This window comes from Mycteria americana, chromosome 7 (assembly GCF_035582795.1).
Source record: "Mycteria americana isolate JAX WOST 10 ecotype Jacksonville Zoo and Gardens chromosome 7, USCA_MyAme_1.0, whole genome shotgun sequence".
NCBI classification, from domain to species: Eukaryota; Metazoa; Chordata; class Aves; order Ciconiiformes; family Ciconiidae; genus Mycteria; species Mycteria americana.
In genome coordinates this window covers 1,031,904-1,047,973 of record NC_134371.1, presented here as the reverse complement: position 1 = coordinate 1,047,973, position 16,070 = coordinate 1,031,904, and the positions used below count along the sequence as shown (strand labels likewise).

The 16,070-nt window shown below is 47.3% G+C and overlaps 1 protein-coding gene and 1 long non-coding RNA gene across 15 annotated transcripts in view; one reads left to right on the top strand and one right to left on the bottom strand.

Annotated features, from left to right (window-relative positions):
* Positions 1 to 16,070, bottom strand: part of MBNL1 (muscleblind like splicing regulator 1) — a 111,803-nt gene that overhangs the window by 74,154 nt on the left and 21,579 nt on the right. For 8 of the 14 annotated variants that reach the window (XM_075506730.1, XM_075506728.1, XM_075506726.1 and 5 more), the window contains exon 2: positions 7,801 to 8,743. The exons of 3 other annotated variants lie outside the window; for them this stretch is intronic. In XM_075506730.1, coding sequence (XP_075362845.1) covers positions 7,801 to 7,974 — 174 coding nt within the window. In that variant the 5' untranslated portion in view covers positions 7,975 to 8,743. Of the gene's footprint in view, positions 1 to 5,773; positions 5,793 to 7,800; positions 9,089 to 16,070 lie in introns of those variants that run through there. 3 more of the 14 variants (XM_075506727.1, XM_075506738.1, XM_075506742.1) reach the window with 3 other exon arrangements.
* On the top strand, positions 10,763 to 14,074 carry LOC142412089 (uncharacterized). The gene is made up of 3 exons (XR_012776365.1): positions 10,763 to 10,777; positions 11,377 to 11,430; positions 12,498 to 14,074. It is a non-coding gene; the product is annotated as an uncharacterized LOC142412089 (long non-coding RNA).

Below are 16,070 nucleotides of genomic sequence, written 5' to 3'. Positions count from 1 at the left end.
GAGCTCACGAAGCTGCTGCGTCCCACAGCTTGCCATTGCTGGTGCGAAGCACTCCAGCGCCGCTACGCCCTGCAGATGAAGTAGCTGGGTTTATTATTCCTCTTTAAAAAATCCACTTTATCAGATGTTAATATTTTCCTCTATTTGATCAAAATCTTGGAGTTGCTTCAACTACCTCAACTAGTATTTTGTATCAGTTAAATAATTAGGTATTCCCTAGCAAAGAGGGTATGTCATAAGTATTTCAATAAATTGAAACATGAACCCCGAAAACGTTTTCTTATTTGCATAATCCCATGTTTCAATATATTACAATTCAGTGTTTACTTAAATCTTATTTCAACAGCAGTAGCCCTTCAAGTGGCACTGTGCAAATTAAGGAAAAAGACAGAACTCTGGATCAGAATAAAAGCATCTCTTTTGTTATTTTGTACAGGAACTAATTTCAGTGCTGCTGTGCAGCCCTGGATGAAGAAGCGAAAAGCCTGGATCCCCCAGCCATCGCGTGGGGCTGGCACAGTCGGGCCAGCGGGGACCAGCTGCCACTGTGCTGCTTGCAGGCAGATTCACCTGTACAAGTCCAGTCCCTCGCCATTAAGGCTGCCAGCAAGCATGCCAATTAGCACAGCCAGCAGGGCAGAGGCTCAGCGAGGTGGCTTCGTATCCTTTAAAGACTAGAAAGATCACCCTCTTATTTCCCCCAAGCATTGTAACACAATCCCGGTGGGAGGAAACACACAGCGAGGCAATCAGTGGACAAAATCAAGCAATTAGTGTCACTGAAATTGCATGTTGTCTGGGTCCCTGGTCCTCAGAACGGGAGCGCCGACGACGTGACACCGCAGGCAGCGCTCCCCCCTTGAAGGTGCTCCAGCCGGCACCAGACTGCTTTCTCTGCCTTTTGTTCCCTTTGAAAGCAACACAGAGCAGGGGAAAGATGTAGGATACACAGGAATACTTTTTAATTGCTCTTCGCCAAAGCCTTCTCTACCCCGAGCCTGTGCTTGAGCATGGGGCGCTGCTGCCCTCCCCAAGTCTGGGCCCCGACCAGGAGCGGGACGGTGCAGGGATGGTGCCGGGAGCTGGTTCCCAGGGCGAGAACCGCTGCTGCGAATCGGGAGAGCAGGCGCTCGGCTCTCCGCCGAGCCCGGCCCCACGCATCCGTCACCAACCCATGGGGAAAAACAACGCGGCACAGAAGGAAGCACAGAAAATAGAGAGAGGATTAAAGAGGTGTCCGTTACTAATCATCCCCAAAACAATGCTGTTTTTTCTCTTAACAGGGTTTTCACAATCTGACCGAATTGGTAGGAGGGCAGCAGACTTGCCTTGGCTTTGAAACTTCCTCTCTACAAGACTGGCCATTCTCAGACATTAGACACGGCCCCGACACGGGAGCTATTCCTGACCTGACGCACAGACTTCTAAGAAGCACCCAGGGCAGTATTTCCTAAAAGGCGTCCTGTTGGGCTACAAGGCTATGCAGTCCCAATGAAGAAACGTTAATGCTTCTCCAAAGTCAAAAACCAGATGTGATCACTCGGTCTTGGATGTCATTTGTTGCTTCCAACAAATTTTAGAGTGATCCTTGGCAACAAGGCATCTGTATTCAGAAAAACAGAGCAGCAGAGACTGGGGGTCATCTCGGGAAGGAGAGAGGCCTCGCAGGCTGCTCTGACCACTCACCTGAAGACTTGGGACAAATGACTGAATATTCTTGACATGAGGTTTTCTTACTTTATGCCTCTCTCAATTTTCCCTGCGAATTAGTTCAGAATTCTACCGATTTTGACTGTACACAGCAGAGTTGTGTACGTAACAGAAACCCACACTGGTTTCTATTATGTACAGCCTCTAAAAAAATGACAGTGCAAATGCTGCAATGCAAGGTTTTATTTTTTTTTTAATTTCTTCCTGCAGATGTAGAGCTGAAACTGTAATATGAACTCTGAACACCGTAGTGAGCCATAACTCTTTTGTCTGAATAACTGGTAAGATTTCAAAACGCCATTTATATTCCCACAGAGGAACATGCATGGTTTCGATTGTTTGGTTTTTTAATGGACTATTTGCCACTCAGCCTAACAATTGCACTATTTTCCCAATGTATTTGCCACTTTCCCTTTGCTTCCTCTTCTGGAGCTCAGCCTCCTGGCAGACGCACAGGCTGAAGAGGAGAAAAATGGCAAATCAGATCTTAGGAATTTGAACACTGTTTGTATTTTCATTTTTTTCCAAGGGTTACTCTTTACGAGTTTCCTTGGAATCAGACGCGCGTCCATCTGCCTCCCAGCCCCTGAGCCGAACCGATCCTGCGCACCCCGAATGCTGTTACTGCCTCGCACTCGAGTGATGCTGTACACCCCAAAGTTAACATTACTAGGGAGTCACCTGCTAAAGTGGTCTGTAACGCTTTAATGGTGTAATGTTGCTGGATTTTTTCTTCTGCCTCAATTAAAAGACTGACAGAGCCAATGATCTGCCATTCTCATGTTACTAGTGAAATATGCTTACCGTGATTTTCTTTTCTTTGTATTAAAATAAATAAATAAGGTCCTTATTCTACACCCTTAGGTAAATATAACATGAAGGGGAATAACAAGTCAAAAAATCATTATTTCTTGAAGCAGTGACGAAGTAGAGAGATTCAAACTATTAACACTTACATCTCTGAGGTGGCAGAAATAAGGTACTCACCGAGTTAATCTATAATAATAATAATAATGCATTTATATATTTGTAAGGCTTCTTGGTGAAAAGTGGCACGTCACTTTTACAGAGTTCAGGAGTTTCATTTTTAAAAACTAAGTACTTCTACAACAGAAGAGAAAATACTAATGTACTATGTATTGGTGGATCTTAGACACAAGGCACCAGAGCTTCAAACTCAGACACCATCAGCGAAAAGACTTGAACTTCTAGTCTCTAGCTTTTCCTCAGAATTCCAAAAAAGCAGAAAAATGTGAAACTTCAGGACTTTTCAGCTGTTGAAGGAAGAGTAGGAAAAACTTTTACATTTCATTGGGACATCCAACTCGAGCATGAAGTAGCTGCCTTAGCAGGAGCATAACTGAAGAGAGCAAAAATGTATCTGAAAGTTGCAGCGCCCATAGTGAACATTAGCTCCAAAGGGATAAAGCGTGCTTCAGCCCAAAGCCTGCACCGTTGAGAGAGTCCACTGAAATCGTGTGAAGTTCCGATCAGTTAGAACCGGCATGTTTTGGATCACAACAGTTTGCGCCCCGCAGAACGCCCACGGTCAGCAGTGCTGACCGCAACCAGGCAGCACCACAGAAAAGCCAGCCTGAGTCCACGTCACCCTTTCCCCACTTTCTTCCTCGTTGTTTTTACACTTTCAAAAATACACGGCTAGGAAAGACCCTGTGGCAGGCATAGGATGTGGCGCGCACAGACGAGCTGCAGGCAGGCTGCCGGGGTGTCCTCAGCGCATCTGCAGCCTCCCACAAGATTTGCATTTGACATCCATCTCCCCATTGTTAAGACATCTTTATCTCAGCTTTCAGGAAACGTCAGATGACTCATCTATTGGAACATCTGATGAAGTTAATGTAATTTCAAAAATGAATCCTACTTGGGCGTATTTTTCCAAGCAAAAAATGAAGAAAAATGTTTTAAAATGATGCTAAAAGTCTAATTTCTGTTGCAAACCGGTTTCCTCATTTAGGAACTCAAGAGCTTATTTTTGCTGTAGACAGTTTAACAGGCTTTTAGGCATCCAAATTTAGGAAAAAAATCCTACGGCATTTAAACAACGCAGAGCCAGAGCTGGAGCTCAGTCACTCAAGCGCACAATTTGAATATACTACATAATCATTCTTGTTTTAAAATTATCCTCCTAATATCTAAGGGCTAGATTATCCTACACGCATTTATCTTGATTAATGCACTACCCTAAGGAAAGCCTTGCAGGTTTCATTAGGACTAATTATGAAGCAGGGTATTCAACAGAGGGATGATAAAATCTTGCTCTGATTGACGTGGCCCTGACCTCCTCCTTGCTCTACCTCCTCGAGGTCACAGAAATGTACGTGTCTTCCTTTTTCTCCCCCACACTTCCAATTAACATGGAACAACTGCTGTTTGTTGCCAATTCAGAACTGAGAAAGAACCCGTAAGGTGCACACGCAGGACACGTTTCCCGACAACCAACGCGTGTCCCGAGATCAACGTTGCAGTGCCACAGCTCCCCAAGCAGCCCCGGCAAACGCCGGCACGGTGCCTGCAGGTGGCAACACAACATGGAGGAGAGATCGCGGGAGTAGCTGCCCCTCTATTTTTGCCCTAGACCTAAATACACAGTTTTTGCTTTCATTTCACGGGGGTGGGGGGGGGAAGAAAAAAGAAAAATATTTTACCCAAGCTGAAAGTTCCACTTCTGAAATCTATTTTTACCTCCTACGAGCAGACCAGATGAGTCGTACTTGCTTGCGGCCGGCTGTGAGCTCCGTGCGCTCCGTCCCTGCACAACATCTGCGGAGGACACCTGGGACGGAGGCCAAAGTCTGCCGGGCAGAGCTGAAGGGTACTGCCATTTCACGGGGTCCCCTCAGAAAGTATTTGCTTTGCCTGTTTATGTTCTAAATATAGCAGAGCACACCGGCCATCTCCAGCTCATGAGCAAGTCCTGCTGTCAGGGGCTGCGGCTCTCTGCAGCGCTAGCACACACCTGCCTGGTGTCAGCTAATGCAAAGCATTTCTTCTAAGGCACACTAACACTAATTTTGGGAGCGCTATGAGTGAAAGATGCATCCGTAGTTGGTAAAGAAAAATTCAGTGACTAAATATCTGTCTTATGTCCAAGAGACAATGCAAGAACAGCCGTTTAGTTAGTACTAATATTACATACATTTATAAGAAATCAAGTATTTTAATATTAAGGTCAATTTTTAGGTGTACTGCTATTTTAGGAAAGAGCAAGGACACTACATCCACACTGAACTACTGAAATATTAAAAATTACTTTTGAATGCCCTAATCAAAAATCTTTTTTTTTTCCTTTGGTAAACTACTAACTGACCTTTCAGGGTCTAGACAAATCTGGTATAACATTTCCCTAAATTGTTTTTGCATTAACATCTAAAGTTTGCGATCTTGCAGAAAACGTAACAAAGTAACTACCGCTTGTTTACCTTAGCACACACAAAAATTGACAAAGATGTGAAACAAAACCAAAACTGAGTAACCGCTTTTCGGCCATGAGGATTGGACAGGGAATTCAATGAAGAGATACTCCGTTTTCTGCCAACCAAAGGTATTTTCATACATTATAGAAGCTATTTAACTAAAAAAAAGCGCTCAGGAGGGCGGCAGCAACACGACCCGGCCCTGCTCCCAGGCTGCAGCGAGGGGATCCACTGGATCCCCCCGCAGACTCTCCAGCACCCGGAGGAAGCACCTCAGCCACAAGTAAACCTTTTAGCATGAACACAAGTAAACGTATCTGGTAAGCAGTGGATTTTTAAATAGCAGATTCCTTCCCAGCTTACAACTCGGCTGCTGCGTTGGCTTTACATGGGCAACAGAGGACTTTTTTGGCAGGGTATTTTGAAGCCATGTAATAATGCTGTAACGTTACCTATGGTTATTATCCACGGACCTTGCAGCTCTTTGCAAAGGTGATAATTGCCTCCTTCATTAAAAAAGGAAACAGAAGAGCCTTGCTGATGGCAACAGAAGAGCCAGCTGCGCCGCGGGGACGGGGAAGCCTGGCCGGTCCCCGGTTTGTCTCTCATCCAGACACAAGCCCACGTACCGCTCTGGCTCCAGCGCCGCTGGCCTCCTCCTCCAGCACCGAGATTTTAAGGCACTTCTAACCACCACGGACGTCAGAAATCTGAGTGGAGGATGCTGGTGTACAGCGAACTCAGGTGCTGCCTCCCATAGCGAAGGAGATTCACATCCAATTAACTCTGCCGTCTTGTTTCAACCTTTTCGGCTGGATCCTCGCTCTGAAAAGCGCAAGGCCAGCGGAGCAAGGCCGCTGCGACCACACTGCGCTGGCGATCCAGTACCAGTTCAGTGGGAAATTAAACCGGGGGATAGATGCTGCGGGTACTATTTTACCAGTAAACACGTCTTCACGCTCACACCCTCTCACGCAGAGGCAGGCTTAAGCCTCCCAGGCCAGGCCCGCGTTTCCGGCAGGTATGCCGCCGCGGGTGCAGCGTGCAGCACGGCCGTCCCCGCTGCAGCAGGCCACGCAGCCTCCGTCGCTGCCAACGCACCGGCGGGGCGGCTGCGGTGGTGCCCGCGGTGCGGCGTCCTCGCAGCGGCGGCTGGCCCGCGCCACGCCACACCACGCCATGCCTCACTGCCAAGAGGAAGCACCAGGCGGGCTCGCTGCCACCCAGGGCCGGTGGCCGCGGCGGGCAGAGGCGCTGGGCCGCTCCTCTGCCGAGGGTGACGCCTCGGGGCCAAGACTCCCCATCGGCGCTGGCGGCCCCCGGCACTGCTCCTAACTCCAACACTCTTTTAATGCATAGAAACATTTTATTTCCACGTTTTAAAATGTTCCCCCCCCCCCCATTACTGTAATTTTAAAATAAATTCAAGCAACACAAACAAAAACATTTCAATATCCGTAAGTTAAAACATGGCTGGCGGTGGTGGGGCTGGGTATTTTGAGCCCGAGAGCATTGTAAAGGTTCACCCTCTACCCCTGATCTGGGACAAGACACATTTTTAAACGCAGGAGCGTTGCAGGATTTATATAAAACCGCTACAAACCCACTTCCTGCCCAGCTCCCGCTGCGATCGGGCCTGGCTGCACACGCGACCTGCAGTAGCTGCTTACGGCTACAACTGCCTCCCCAGAGCACGTCTCTGCCGTCAGCCAGCTCCACGCACTCGGGCTCTACTCCGCTTCCCGGGATTTGGTCCCAAGAAGAGAAAATTATACTGTAGAAAAAAACCTGACAGACATATTTCTGTTTCCCAACTTCTGATTTTTTATGACTCTACTGAATTAATTCTGTACTGTTTGTGGGATGAGTATTTTAAATGTTAAGGCTATTTAATTCATAAAGGAAATTTAATTCATACGAAGGGAAGGCACTGGGATCCACACGTTTAACACCTATTACTGAAACTACAGCTACAGTAAAACAGCAGCCATACATTTACAGCGCCCAACTCAGATATGCCTCCTAAAAATCACAGTGAGGCTGTAGCCTCTCTGCTACAGCCCTGCTTGCACGTCTAGAGGCACCTTGCCTTCTGCTAAGCGTTGTCCTTCCCTCGAGCAAGTGCATTCGTGAAAAAGACAGGATAACCACAGCAGTTCCAAGCACAGAAATACAAGCAGGGTGCTCACAGACACCCAAATAACCCCGGGAGGAAAACACTCTTCTAAGATTCACCATCAGCTGTCTAGAGACACCAACAACCCGCTGGTAGTTACGAGATGGAAACAAATCCTCATATTGCTTACGTGGTTTGTGCTATTAAAAACAAAGAATCCTTACAGTGACTTTGCTGTTTCTACGTGAAGTGCCCTTTATTCCAGCTACAGGCAGAGAATAATTTGGAGGCAAAGAACCGGTCACTGTAGCCATACCGGAGGATCCGAGCCCCGCCAGGAGTATTTTTCCTTCATTCCCCCTATCCTTCCCCCGAGGAAAACAGCAAAACAAATCAACAAGCATCAATAAAATAAAAGCAGCAAAACATCCCACTGCTGGCAGCCAGCAATTGCTCCCTTTCGGGCTGCAGGGTTTCTCTGGCTACAACTGCTTCTTTCATTAACTGTATATCCTTGAAAATAATATAATATTTACTCACTTTCAATGAATCAAAGCAGGCGATTACGCGTCCGTTTTCAACTTGGCAGCTTTTCGATGGGTGTGCAAATTTACATTCCGTGTCTGGTCGTGAGCAAGTCCCCCTTTGGAACTCCCTACACACTTCCAGCGTTAGCCATTTTGTGTCCCGAATTGGCGTGACACTAACAGCCATCTTTAGATTTTACAGGTAGTTAAAATTTCCAATAAAACAGACAAACGAGTAGCTGAACTGATAAACTGGAAATGATGAAAGCGCCACCTCCAGAATACTTTTTTTCCCCCACTCCCTATTTTAAAAGTACGTGTAAAATCGGGTGGCCGCAATCTCAAGGAAAAGACGTGCCACCAGGAGTTCAGAGCGTGACACTGTTAAGTGACAGAGGTTTCGCACTTAGAGAAATCCCAGGATTACCAGCAAGGTGAACGTGTGGCCCGGGACTAGCCTCGTGCGCTCAGTAACCCATCCTGAGTGCCAACCGGAGCCCTCAAGGCAAGCATGAAAACGTGGCAGACCCTCTGACACGGGATTTCCAAGCTGCTTTCAGTAAAGTTGTCTGAAAGGTAATCTCCACGCAGCTGAATTTGCAACGGGGTTTTGTGGTGCAATCGGTATCGATTAGTTTGGCATAGACAGATGCAGCAGTTTAGAGCAACGATCGGGATTGGATTTTTTTTTTTTTTCCTCCTCTCCTTGATTTTCGGGCAGAAGATATCTGACCTTCTCAGCAAACTTTTATTTTTACAGTAAAGCAGCCTACGGCAAGGCCCGATCGCGCCTTTCTCTCGGTTTTGGGCGGCAGCGGGGGTGTCTGGCTAGAGGTGGCGGGCGGATGCGCTGTCGTCGCAGTCTAGCTGGCAGCAAGCAAGGCAAAAAGCAGCGGCTGCTCTAGAAGCGGTCCCAAGCAGCAGAGACGTCAGGAAAGGCACTTCTTAGTACCAACCTGTAGAGAGAAGAGACACGTTACAATTCACCGGGCGGCATTTCGGGGCGTCCCGCCGAGCCGCCGCCGTCCCGCGCAGGGCACTCACGCCAGCCGCCGCCGGGCTGCGAGGAGAGGGGCCGCTTCCCCGTGCGGAGCCAGGCATGATCGGGAGCGAGCCAATCGCAGATAGCGTTGCAGCGATACTCCGGGCAGGAAGCCAATGGCGGGGGCCGTCTTATGAAAGGTCGCGCCTGTCAGACGCCGGCCGCGCTGCCCCGAGCGCCGAGCGCGCCCGCCCGCCGGGGCTCGCCCGGCCGCCGGAGGACGAGCGGGAGGGCCCGGGCGCTACCCGGCATGCAGCGAGGGGGGCGGCCCATGGCGGCGCCGCCGCCGGAGCGCCCACGCGCGGCGCGGGGAATGGTACCGTCCGCTGGCCCGCCCGCCCGCCTGCGCGCCGCCCCGCCCCGCCGAGCCGCCCCCCCCCCCCCCCCCGCCCCGCAGGTACGGGCTCCCCGCACGGACGCAGAGCGCCGGGCCCGCCGCCCCGCCGCGAGCCCGGTACAGCGCGGCGTTACCGTGCGGTTGCTACCGCCCGGGGTCAGGCGGCGGCGCGGCCGGCACCACCCCTCCGCTCCCGCCGGCGCTTGCTTCTCTGAAGGAGAGCCCCGCCGCGCCGCTTGTTCGCGGGACCGGCTGGGCCCTGGGCCGCGGCTGACCGCCCCAGACCGCAAGCGTGCCCTCGGCCGGAGCCCTCCTCGCTACCGGCCAGGCACCCGGGGTCACCGCAAACCCGTCCTGTGCCCCGGCAGGACCTCAGGACACACTGTGCCCGCACATGTGCGCTGCCCCTTCCAGCGGAGACTGATTACTCAGCACTCTGCTTGCTTCCTCCCATTAACACGCTGCAGGTGAACTACAAGCTTCGTGATAAACGCCATCCACTTAAAAAACACCCAGGCGTTTAACATCTGGAAATGAGAGGGTAAACCTTTCCCCTCAGACGCCAAGGTGGAACGGGTGTTTGGTCGAGACAAGTTTCAGATGCCCAGCTGTGCCACAGAAGGCCGGTGCCCCGTGTAAGCAGGGCTCTGTGCGAAACCGCAACTTTTGTCCCAGCCCGGAGATCCTACAGGAGCAGCCTGGAGCACAGAGCACGCTGCGGGACGCCGGAGCCGTGGGCAACACCGACAACGGGACTGCTCCTTGCAGCACCGCAACCCCCAGCAGCGTCCCGCCCGCCTGCGCTGGGGGGAAGGTTGTTCACACGCCTGTCTCTAAAGACACTGCTCCGTAACCTTCCTATTCCCCACCACCACCGCTCCCCAAAGCGGCGTCACTGACGCTGTCATGGGAAACACATCTTGGGGAGCGATGCTGGTCAGTGTGGATGTAAACCCAGAGTGAGGAAAATCTACGAGGAGTCTTTTTCCAGGGCCTCAGTGATTAGAACAACAAACTACAGGAGAAGTAAAGCACACCTAATACAGCTAATAAGATTATAACAGGCACTACGGTTTCCTTGCCAGGACACTTCTAATCATGCCCACATTTTTAATCCCCGCTAGCAGGAGACAAACAACTGTGCATAATTACTTGCAAGCACAAGTTAACAGCTCGGTGTCTTCTTGGTAAACACAGATACTCGTTTGCTTCAACTGCCTAAAATTCAGAAGTCAGAGTCACCCCGTGCCAGCAGTCACTACTGATCAGCCCTTGGGGATACACAGCAGAGACTCGGGTCTTGAAAACTCGTCCTGTAACAACTGCTCAGGCAAACAAGTTTGGTTCTGCCACCGGTGCCACACTACCTAACTGTGATGGGTTAGCACCAAGAGATTTGAAAGCCCAGAACAATAAGCCAGGACCTCACGATGCCGCCTGCCCACGGCCGCGTGCCAGCAGGCCCACCTGGGCACCCCGGTGGGACGGGCTCCAGGCGTCCCCAGCCGCCCCGCGTGGGACTGCCCTTCACATCAGAGAGCTTTCGGAAGCCTAAAACACAACACCCAGCCTCCAGCCAAGGTGTACCGCAGCTCACTCTGTCCTCCACAGGTACAGACGATAGGTGTATCCGCTTCCTCCCACCATCGCTCCTGCACAGCACAAAATGACTTCCGAGTGTTCTTTTGTTATGAACGTTTATTCCCTGAGACACCCTCAGGAGAGGGCGATGCCAATGCAGGCGGTAAGAGCTCTCTACAACCAAGCTGTGAAACAGCTCTAAGCAGGGATTTTCTCCTGTTCATCAGTTTGGTATACAATCCATACCAAGCATTGATTTTTCCAAACACCAAGAAGAGTTACAGCAGCAATTCACATATTTTACATGCTAAAGCCAAAGCAAGTTAAAGGCCACATTTTCAAAACAAAATATGTAATTTCACTCTCATTACAAGAGTGCTCACCCCTTAGGAGGAAAGATAGCATGAAGGCAACGTACAAAATGAAAACAAAACTATCGTGCTCGCATGTAGTGAAAGGAGTAACCTTCCTGGTAAAAGTCACGAAACTATGTTTTATTCCTAGCTTTGTAATAAGTTTTCTATTTGGAGAGGGACTAGCCACTTGCAACGAAATCCTGCTCCTGTTGAGGTCAGTGACATATCTGTAACTGCATTAAACAAGGCTGAATTTCACCCTTCATTCTTCAGGCTGCCAGCTACAAAAAGAAAAGTATTACTCCAAGGAGCTGTGATGCCTCAGAGGTAAATCTTCTGAATGTGAAGAAATGCTAGATGTATATTTTGTCTGCACAGTTACTTGAAGAAAAATTGTTTTGCCAGAATTTGTTACCTACCTGAAAACATAGCCAGCAATGTCAGCTTTAAAAACAGCCTTCGAGCAAAAATAAAGACTGACTTCAGACCAGAGGTGTATTTTCAGTATCTCCACTAAATAAAGGAAGATGTTAGCACAGAATTATAGTTTTTTAATCTGCATTAAACTATTTTCCCCTCACTTTGAAATTCTCTGGTGATATTCCAAGTCAATAAGGAGTCCCCAGTACTGGTATCAAATACTGTAGTATTTGATACTACAGTATCAATGCTGTAGTAGTGGTATCAAATACTACAGGATACCACTGACTGGAAAATCCCCAGCAGATACATGGGATGTGTCTCAGGGCTGTCCCTGATAAGCTGGGAAAGACTGCAACAAATCCAGAGGGAGGAACCATAGTGAGACAACAGGGAAGGGGTTGAGCTGATTTTTAATAATTTTTTTTTTTTAATTAAAATTTATTTGGGGGCTGACAGTTTCCAGGCTCCAGCTAGTAGGCCATTCAGCACTAAAGGCTGTTCTTAATCCACAGGTGGTTTTTGAAGTTCACCTTTTAAAATGTGAAAGTATTTGCTACTTGTCTTGGGACTCTTGCAACGTCGGTTTGGACAAAGCATAACCTTGCCTTCACTGATTATTGGGAATACAAGGAAAATGAAGCTAAATATATTGAAAGCAAATTAGAGTGATTCTCAGAAAAGGCAAAAGAGAGAAATAACACTAAGAAGTCATTCCTAAAGAGGGTAAGAGAGATGACTTAGTTGTCTGCTGAGCTGGGTCAATGAAAACGATTAAGAAACAACTTCACAAATCAATGGAAAGGTTACCTGAAAATGCCCAAGAAAGTGAAACTAAGACAGAAAGGACCATGTGATTATGGTTTCTAAGTTCTGATTAAATATGTTCAATTTTTATTACTTTCCGTTACTGCTATAAAGAAATGTTGTACAGCCAGGTTAATGAGACGTTCTTCCTCCTCTTCTCGTTACAGTCTTTGACACAAAAATAAGGTATGTGAACAGGAGTGTCTCACGGCACTGGGAACCGCTCCCGAGGAGCCATTGTTTTCACTCTTCCTGTAACTGGGTTTGCTGGATGTTCCTGTTTTCTCTATCTCAATTCACACACGTCTCTCAGAAAGAAAGACGTATAAAGCTGGACAGGCAAAAAGCACAACACTAAAGAAGAACATGGCAGTGAAGAATGCTATTTTTATCCTCAGAGAAAGTGGAAGCTGAAAATGCCAGTCTCAATGACATGAGAACTGTCAGCAAGAACAGATAATTACACAACGTGAATTCATCCTCATGACAATGACTCTAATGAGATAGGAAATGGAATAAAATCAATATTCTATTTACAATGACAGTACAGTCTCAAAGCTTGAAATTGCCAAATGGCTCTTTTAAGTAAAGAAATACAAAAATTACTGACTGCCTTACAGTATTTTCAAAACACCTCTGCCAAATTCAAAGTTTACCAATAACATATCTCAACATAAAATTTAGAAAAGATACAGCAATTACTTTATGGCACAATTGAGGGATATAATTATAGCGCTGTCACAAAATTAAGCAGAAACAATGAGCTAATTAACATCTTGGCCACATAACAGTGAAGGACTGGTTAAAGAAGAATATTCTTTAGTAAACTACTGTGGAACAAACCGAAGCGGTCTGGCGCTCTAGCTCTGTAGGAACTGTACCCACTACACCGATACAACAGGACGTAAAAGCAAACAGACCCCTCTCTCAGTTTTGTACTTTCGCACGTATCGGGGAGAAAGCAGAGCGCACAGGCAGCCGCGCAGAACAGAAGAGAACAGCCACCTCTGGAGGGGGAACGCCCCGGTACTGCACCAGCCGAGACGTGTTTCATAGCCCCCCGCAGCCCAGCGACTCGCGACATACACGGAGCTTGGTAAAACTACAGGCACATATCAGCGTTGAACTACTAAGCAAGTCCCACACCGGATTTGTAAAAAACCTGCCAACACTACTTCTATGACCCAGATATTTTGCATAATATACATAGTTTTAGTAGTAGTAGCACTAGCAGTAGTGCTTTAAAGGTTATTTCTGTACTGTTTTAGCTCTGACAGAGTTGCTTGGGAAGGCAGTGCAGCCTCCCACTGACTTCAGTGGGCTTCTTAGGCAGAGCCTCATCAGACGTGTTCTTATCTTGATATATTTCACAGTTTCTGAAACCGTTTTAGCAGAAGCACCTAACTGTGACATTACATCTGAATTTAACACATCCAAGTGTACTCAGTTCATGAAAATTGGATAAATAATGAAAAAAGAGGCAGTGTCGTAAAGTGCGTGCCCCCAATTGCGCACGCGTTCCTGCAGCGTGCAGAAATAAGGTATTTCCTTGAAATCAGTTCTCCAAGATTTACGTCCCTAATCAAACTGTGAACCAACTTCTAACAACAGTGTAATGGCACTGACGTACAAATCCCATAGCCCAATCCTTTCTTACTTTAGATTAATTAGAATAATGCTATTTTCAAGTCAGAAAGTTACACTGCAAATTCCATAAACCCTCTCTCCTTTAAAGAGTAGATGGTTATGAATGAACCGCTATTGCTGTAATTAAAAATAACTTTGAAGTCAAGAAATATGCCTGTTGACATTTTCTTTTTTTACAACCGATGGCATATATCTATCTCCTTTACAAAATTTGGGACTTCGGAGACATGCAGAACTCACATTATCTGACAGCATTAGATGGGCGTGTATTCATAAACTAAAACAGGGAAAGGTCAGTGTCTGTCTCTAGACTAGGAAATGTGTATACTGGCTATTATTCTGCTCTTTCAACTGGTAAGCCAGAGACACAAAATGGCAGGAAGGACTGCTCTGCATTTAATCCATTTTGCCGTTGATGTATGTATTACAAAGCATTCACATATCCATCCACATCACTGAAGTTGCAAATATTGTTTCTGATAGTATGGATATGTTTTTACTACAATTCCTTTACCATAACATTTACATAATATATTTTAGAAACAGGAAGTTCGGTATTATACTGGCATAGGGGAATTTCAACCATAAAGTAAGTGACATTTCCCACGCAAGTCTAAAAAGAAGTTATTTATCTTCAAAAATAACAGTAATCTAGCAATTTAACTTAAAACTCTGAGAAGTAGGTTTTTTTAAAAAGAAAAGAAACCAAATTCAAATAACCAAAACCTCTTTTATTCAAATCAGTCTTATGTGCTTGTTCTAATGAATATTAATTTTAAACGCCGAGTTTCTATACAAAGACATTTAAGAGGCCGTCACTATACACAAACAACTATGTACCCTTCTAAAAAGTAAAAAGCTATTTAGTAATCAGACCTTTGTGCATTAAAGACATTTTGTTCGATTAACTACAAATGCACGTAAGCCAAGTGATGCAGGAGAGGAGCCAGCTGACCGACGGCAATGGCATCGCACCAAGACCAGTCTCCCACAAAGCCAGGGCCTCCTCTGGGGCAGCACGGCCGGCCCGGCAGGTCGGTCACTCCGAATCGTCTGGCCCACACTGTCCCCTGCCACTAGAAAGGCACATTTCACCCGTAAAATGTTTCCTGCTCTCTCCTGCATCATGCACGTGTGTGACTTTATACTACCTGTTACTTCTCCTGCTTGTTTCGGCAGGAGCAGGCTGGGGTGCCTGTTGATCATGCAGCCAAATACGAATAAAGAACGCCCCGCAGGCAGCAGTTGCCGGGTGCTTTCCTCGGGAAGACAGCCACATGCTGAACCTCAGGACAAGTCCCACAACTGAGACTCAAATCTGGGAGGTACTTGTACCAGTGGCAAAGGATAGCTACACATCACTGAAAAACACTCCCATGTTGACAGGCGATTGTTAACTGTACACGTGTATCCATATATAAAATGTTATATATATAAAAAACATGATTATTAGCATCATCCATGATAACAACTACTACAGAAAAAAGCAACGTCCATGACTCAGCAAGGGAAGCAACCGCTTCCCTCTAACATCGAATTCAGCTGATGCCGATGGTTTCAGGGAGGAAAAGTGACCCGGAGGAGCTCTCACTCGCGTGAGATGCGGCAGACACCCAGCCTAGCTTCTTGCAGGTCAGATGCCTTAACATCTACTTTATAGCAAGGGAGAATATACTGGCACCTCGTTACTACTAAGGTTCTAAATTAAATCTACATGTTACCTCTAGAAAGGTTCCCAATTTTAAAATCAGATACATCGGTTTTCACTTCCCTTCCTGAAGCAGCTGCCACATGGCCTTGGTTGCAAAGGCTAGCTTTTTCTTTCCCCAGAAACGGCTGGATCCCAGCAGTGGGTAAACTGAGTCTTGAGAGACCACCCTGGCGAGCACCCGATGGATGACGGCATATACACGGTCAGTACTAACGTTATTATTAATTTATTACTAATAGCGTTTGCTCCAGGCAACAAGCTCCTCCACTTAGCTTCGCTAACCTGCCCCAGTCCGGGCACACCCTCAAAGCTCTCGCCCGTTCGCATGATGATCGCTTTGTTATGTGAATAATTACGAACTAGGAGTCCGGATACAGCCACC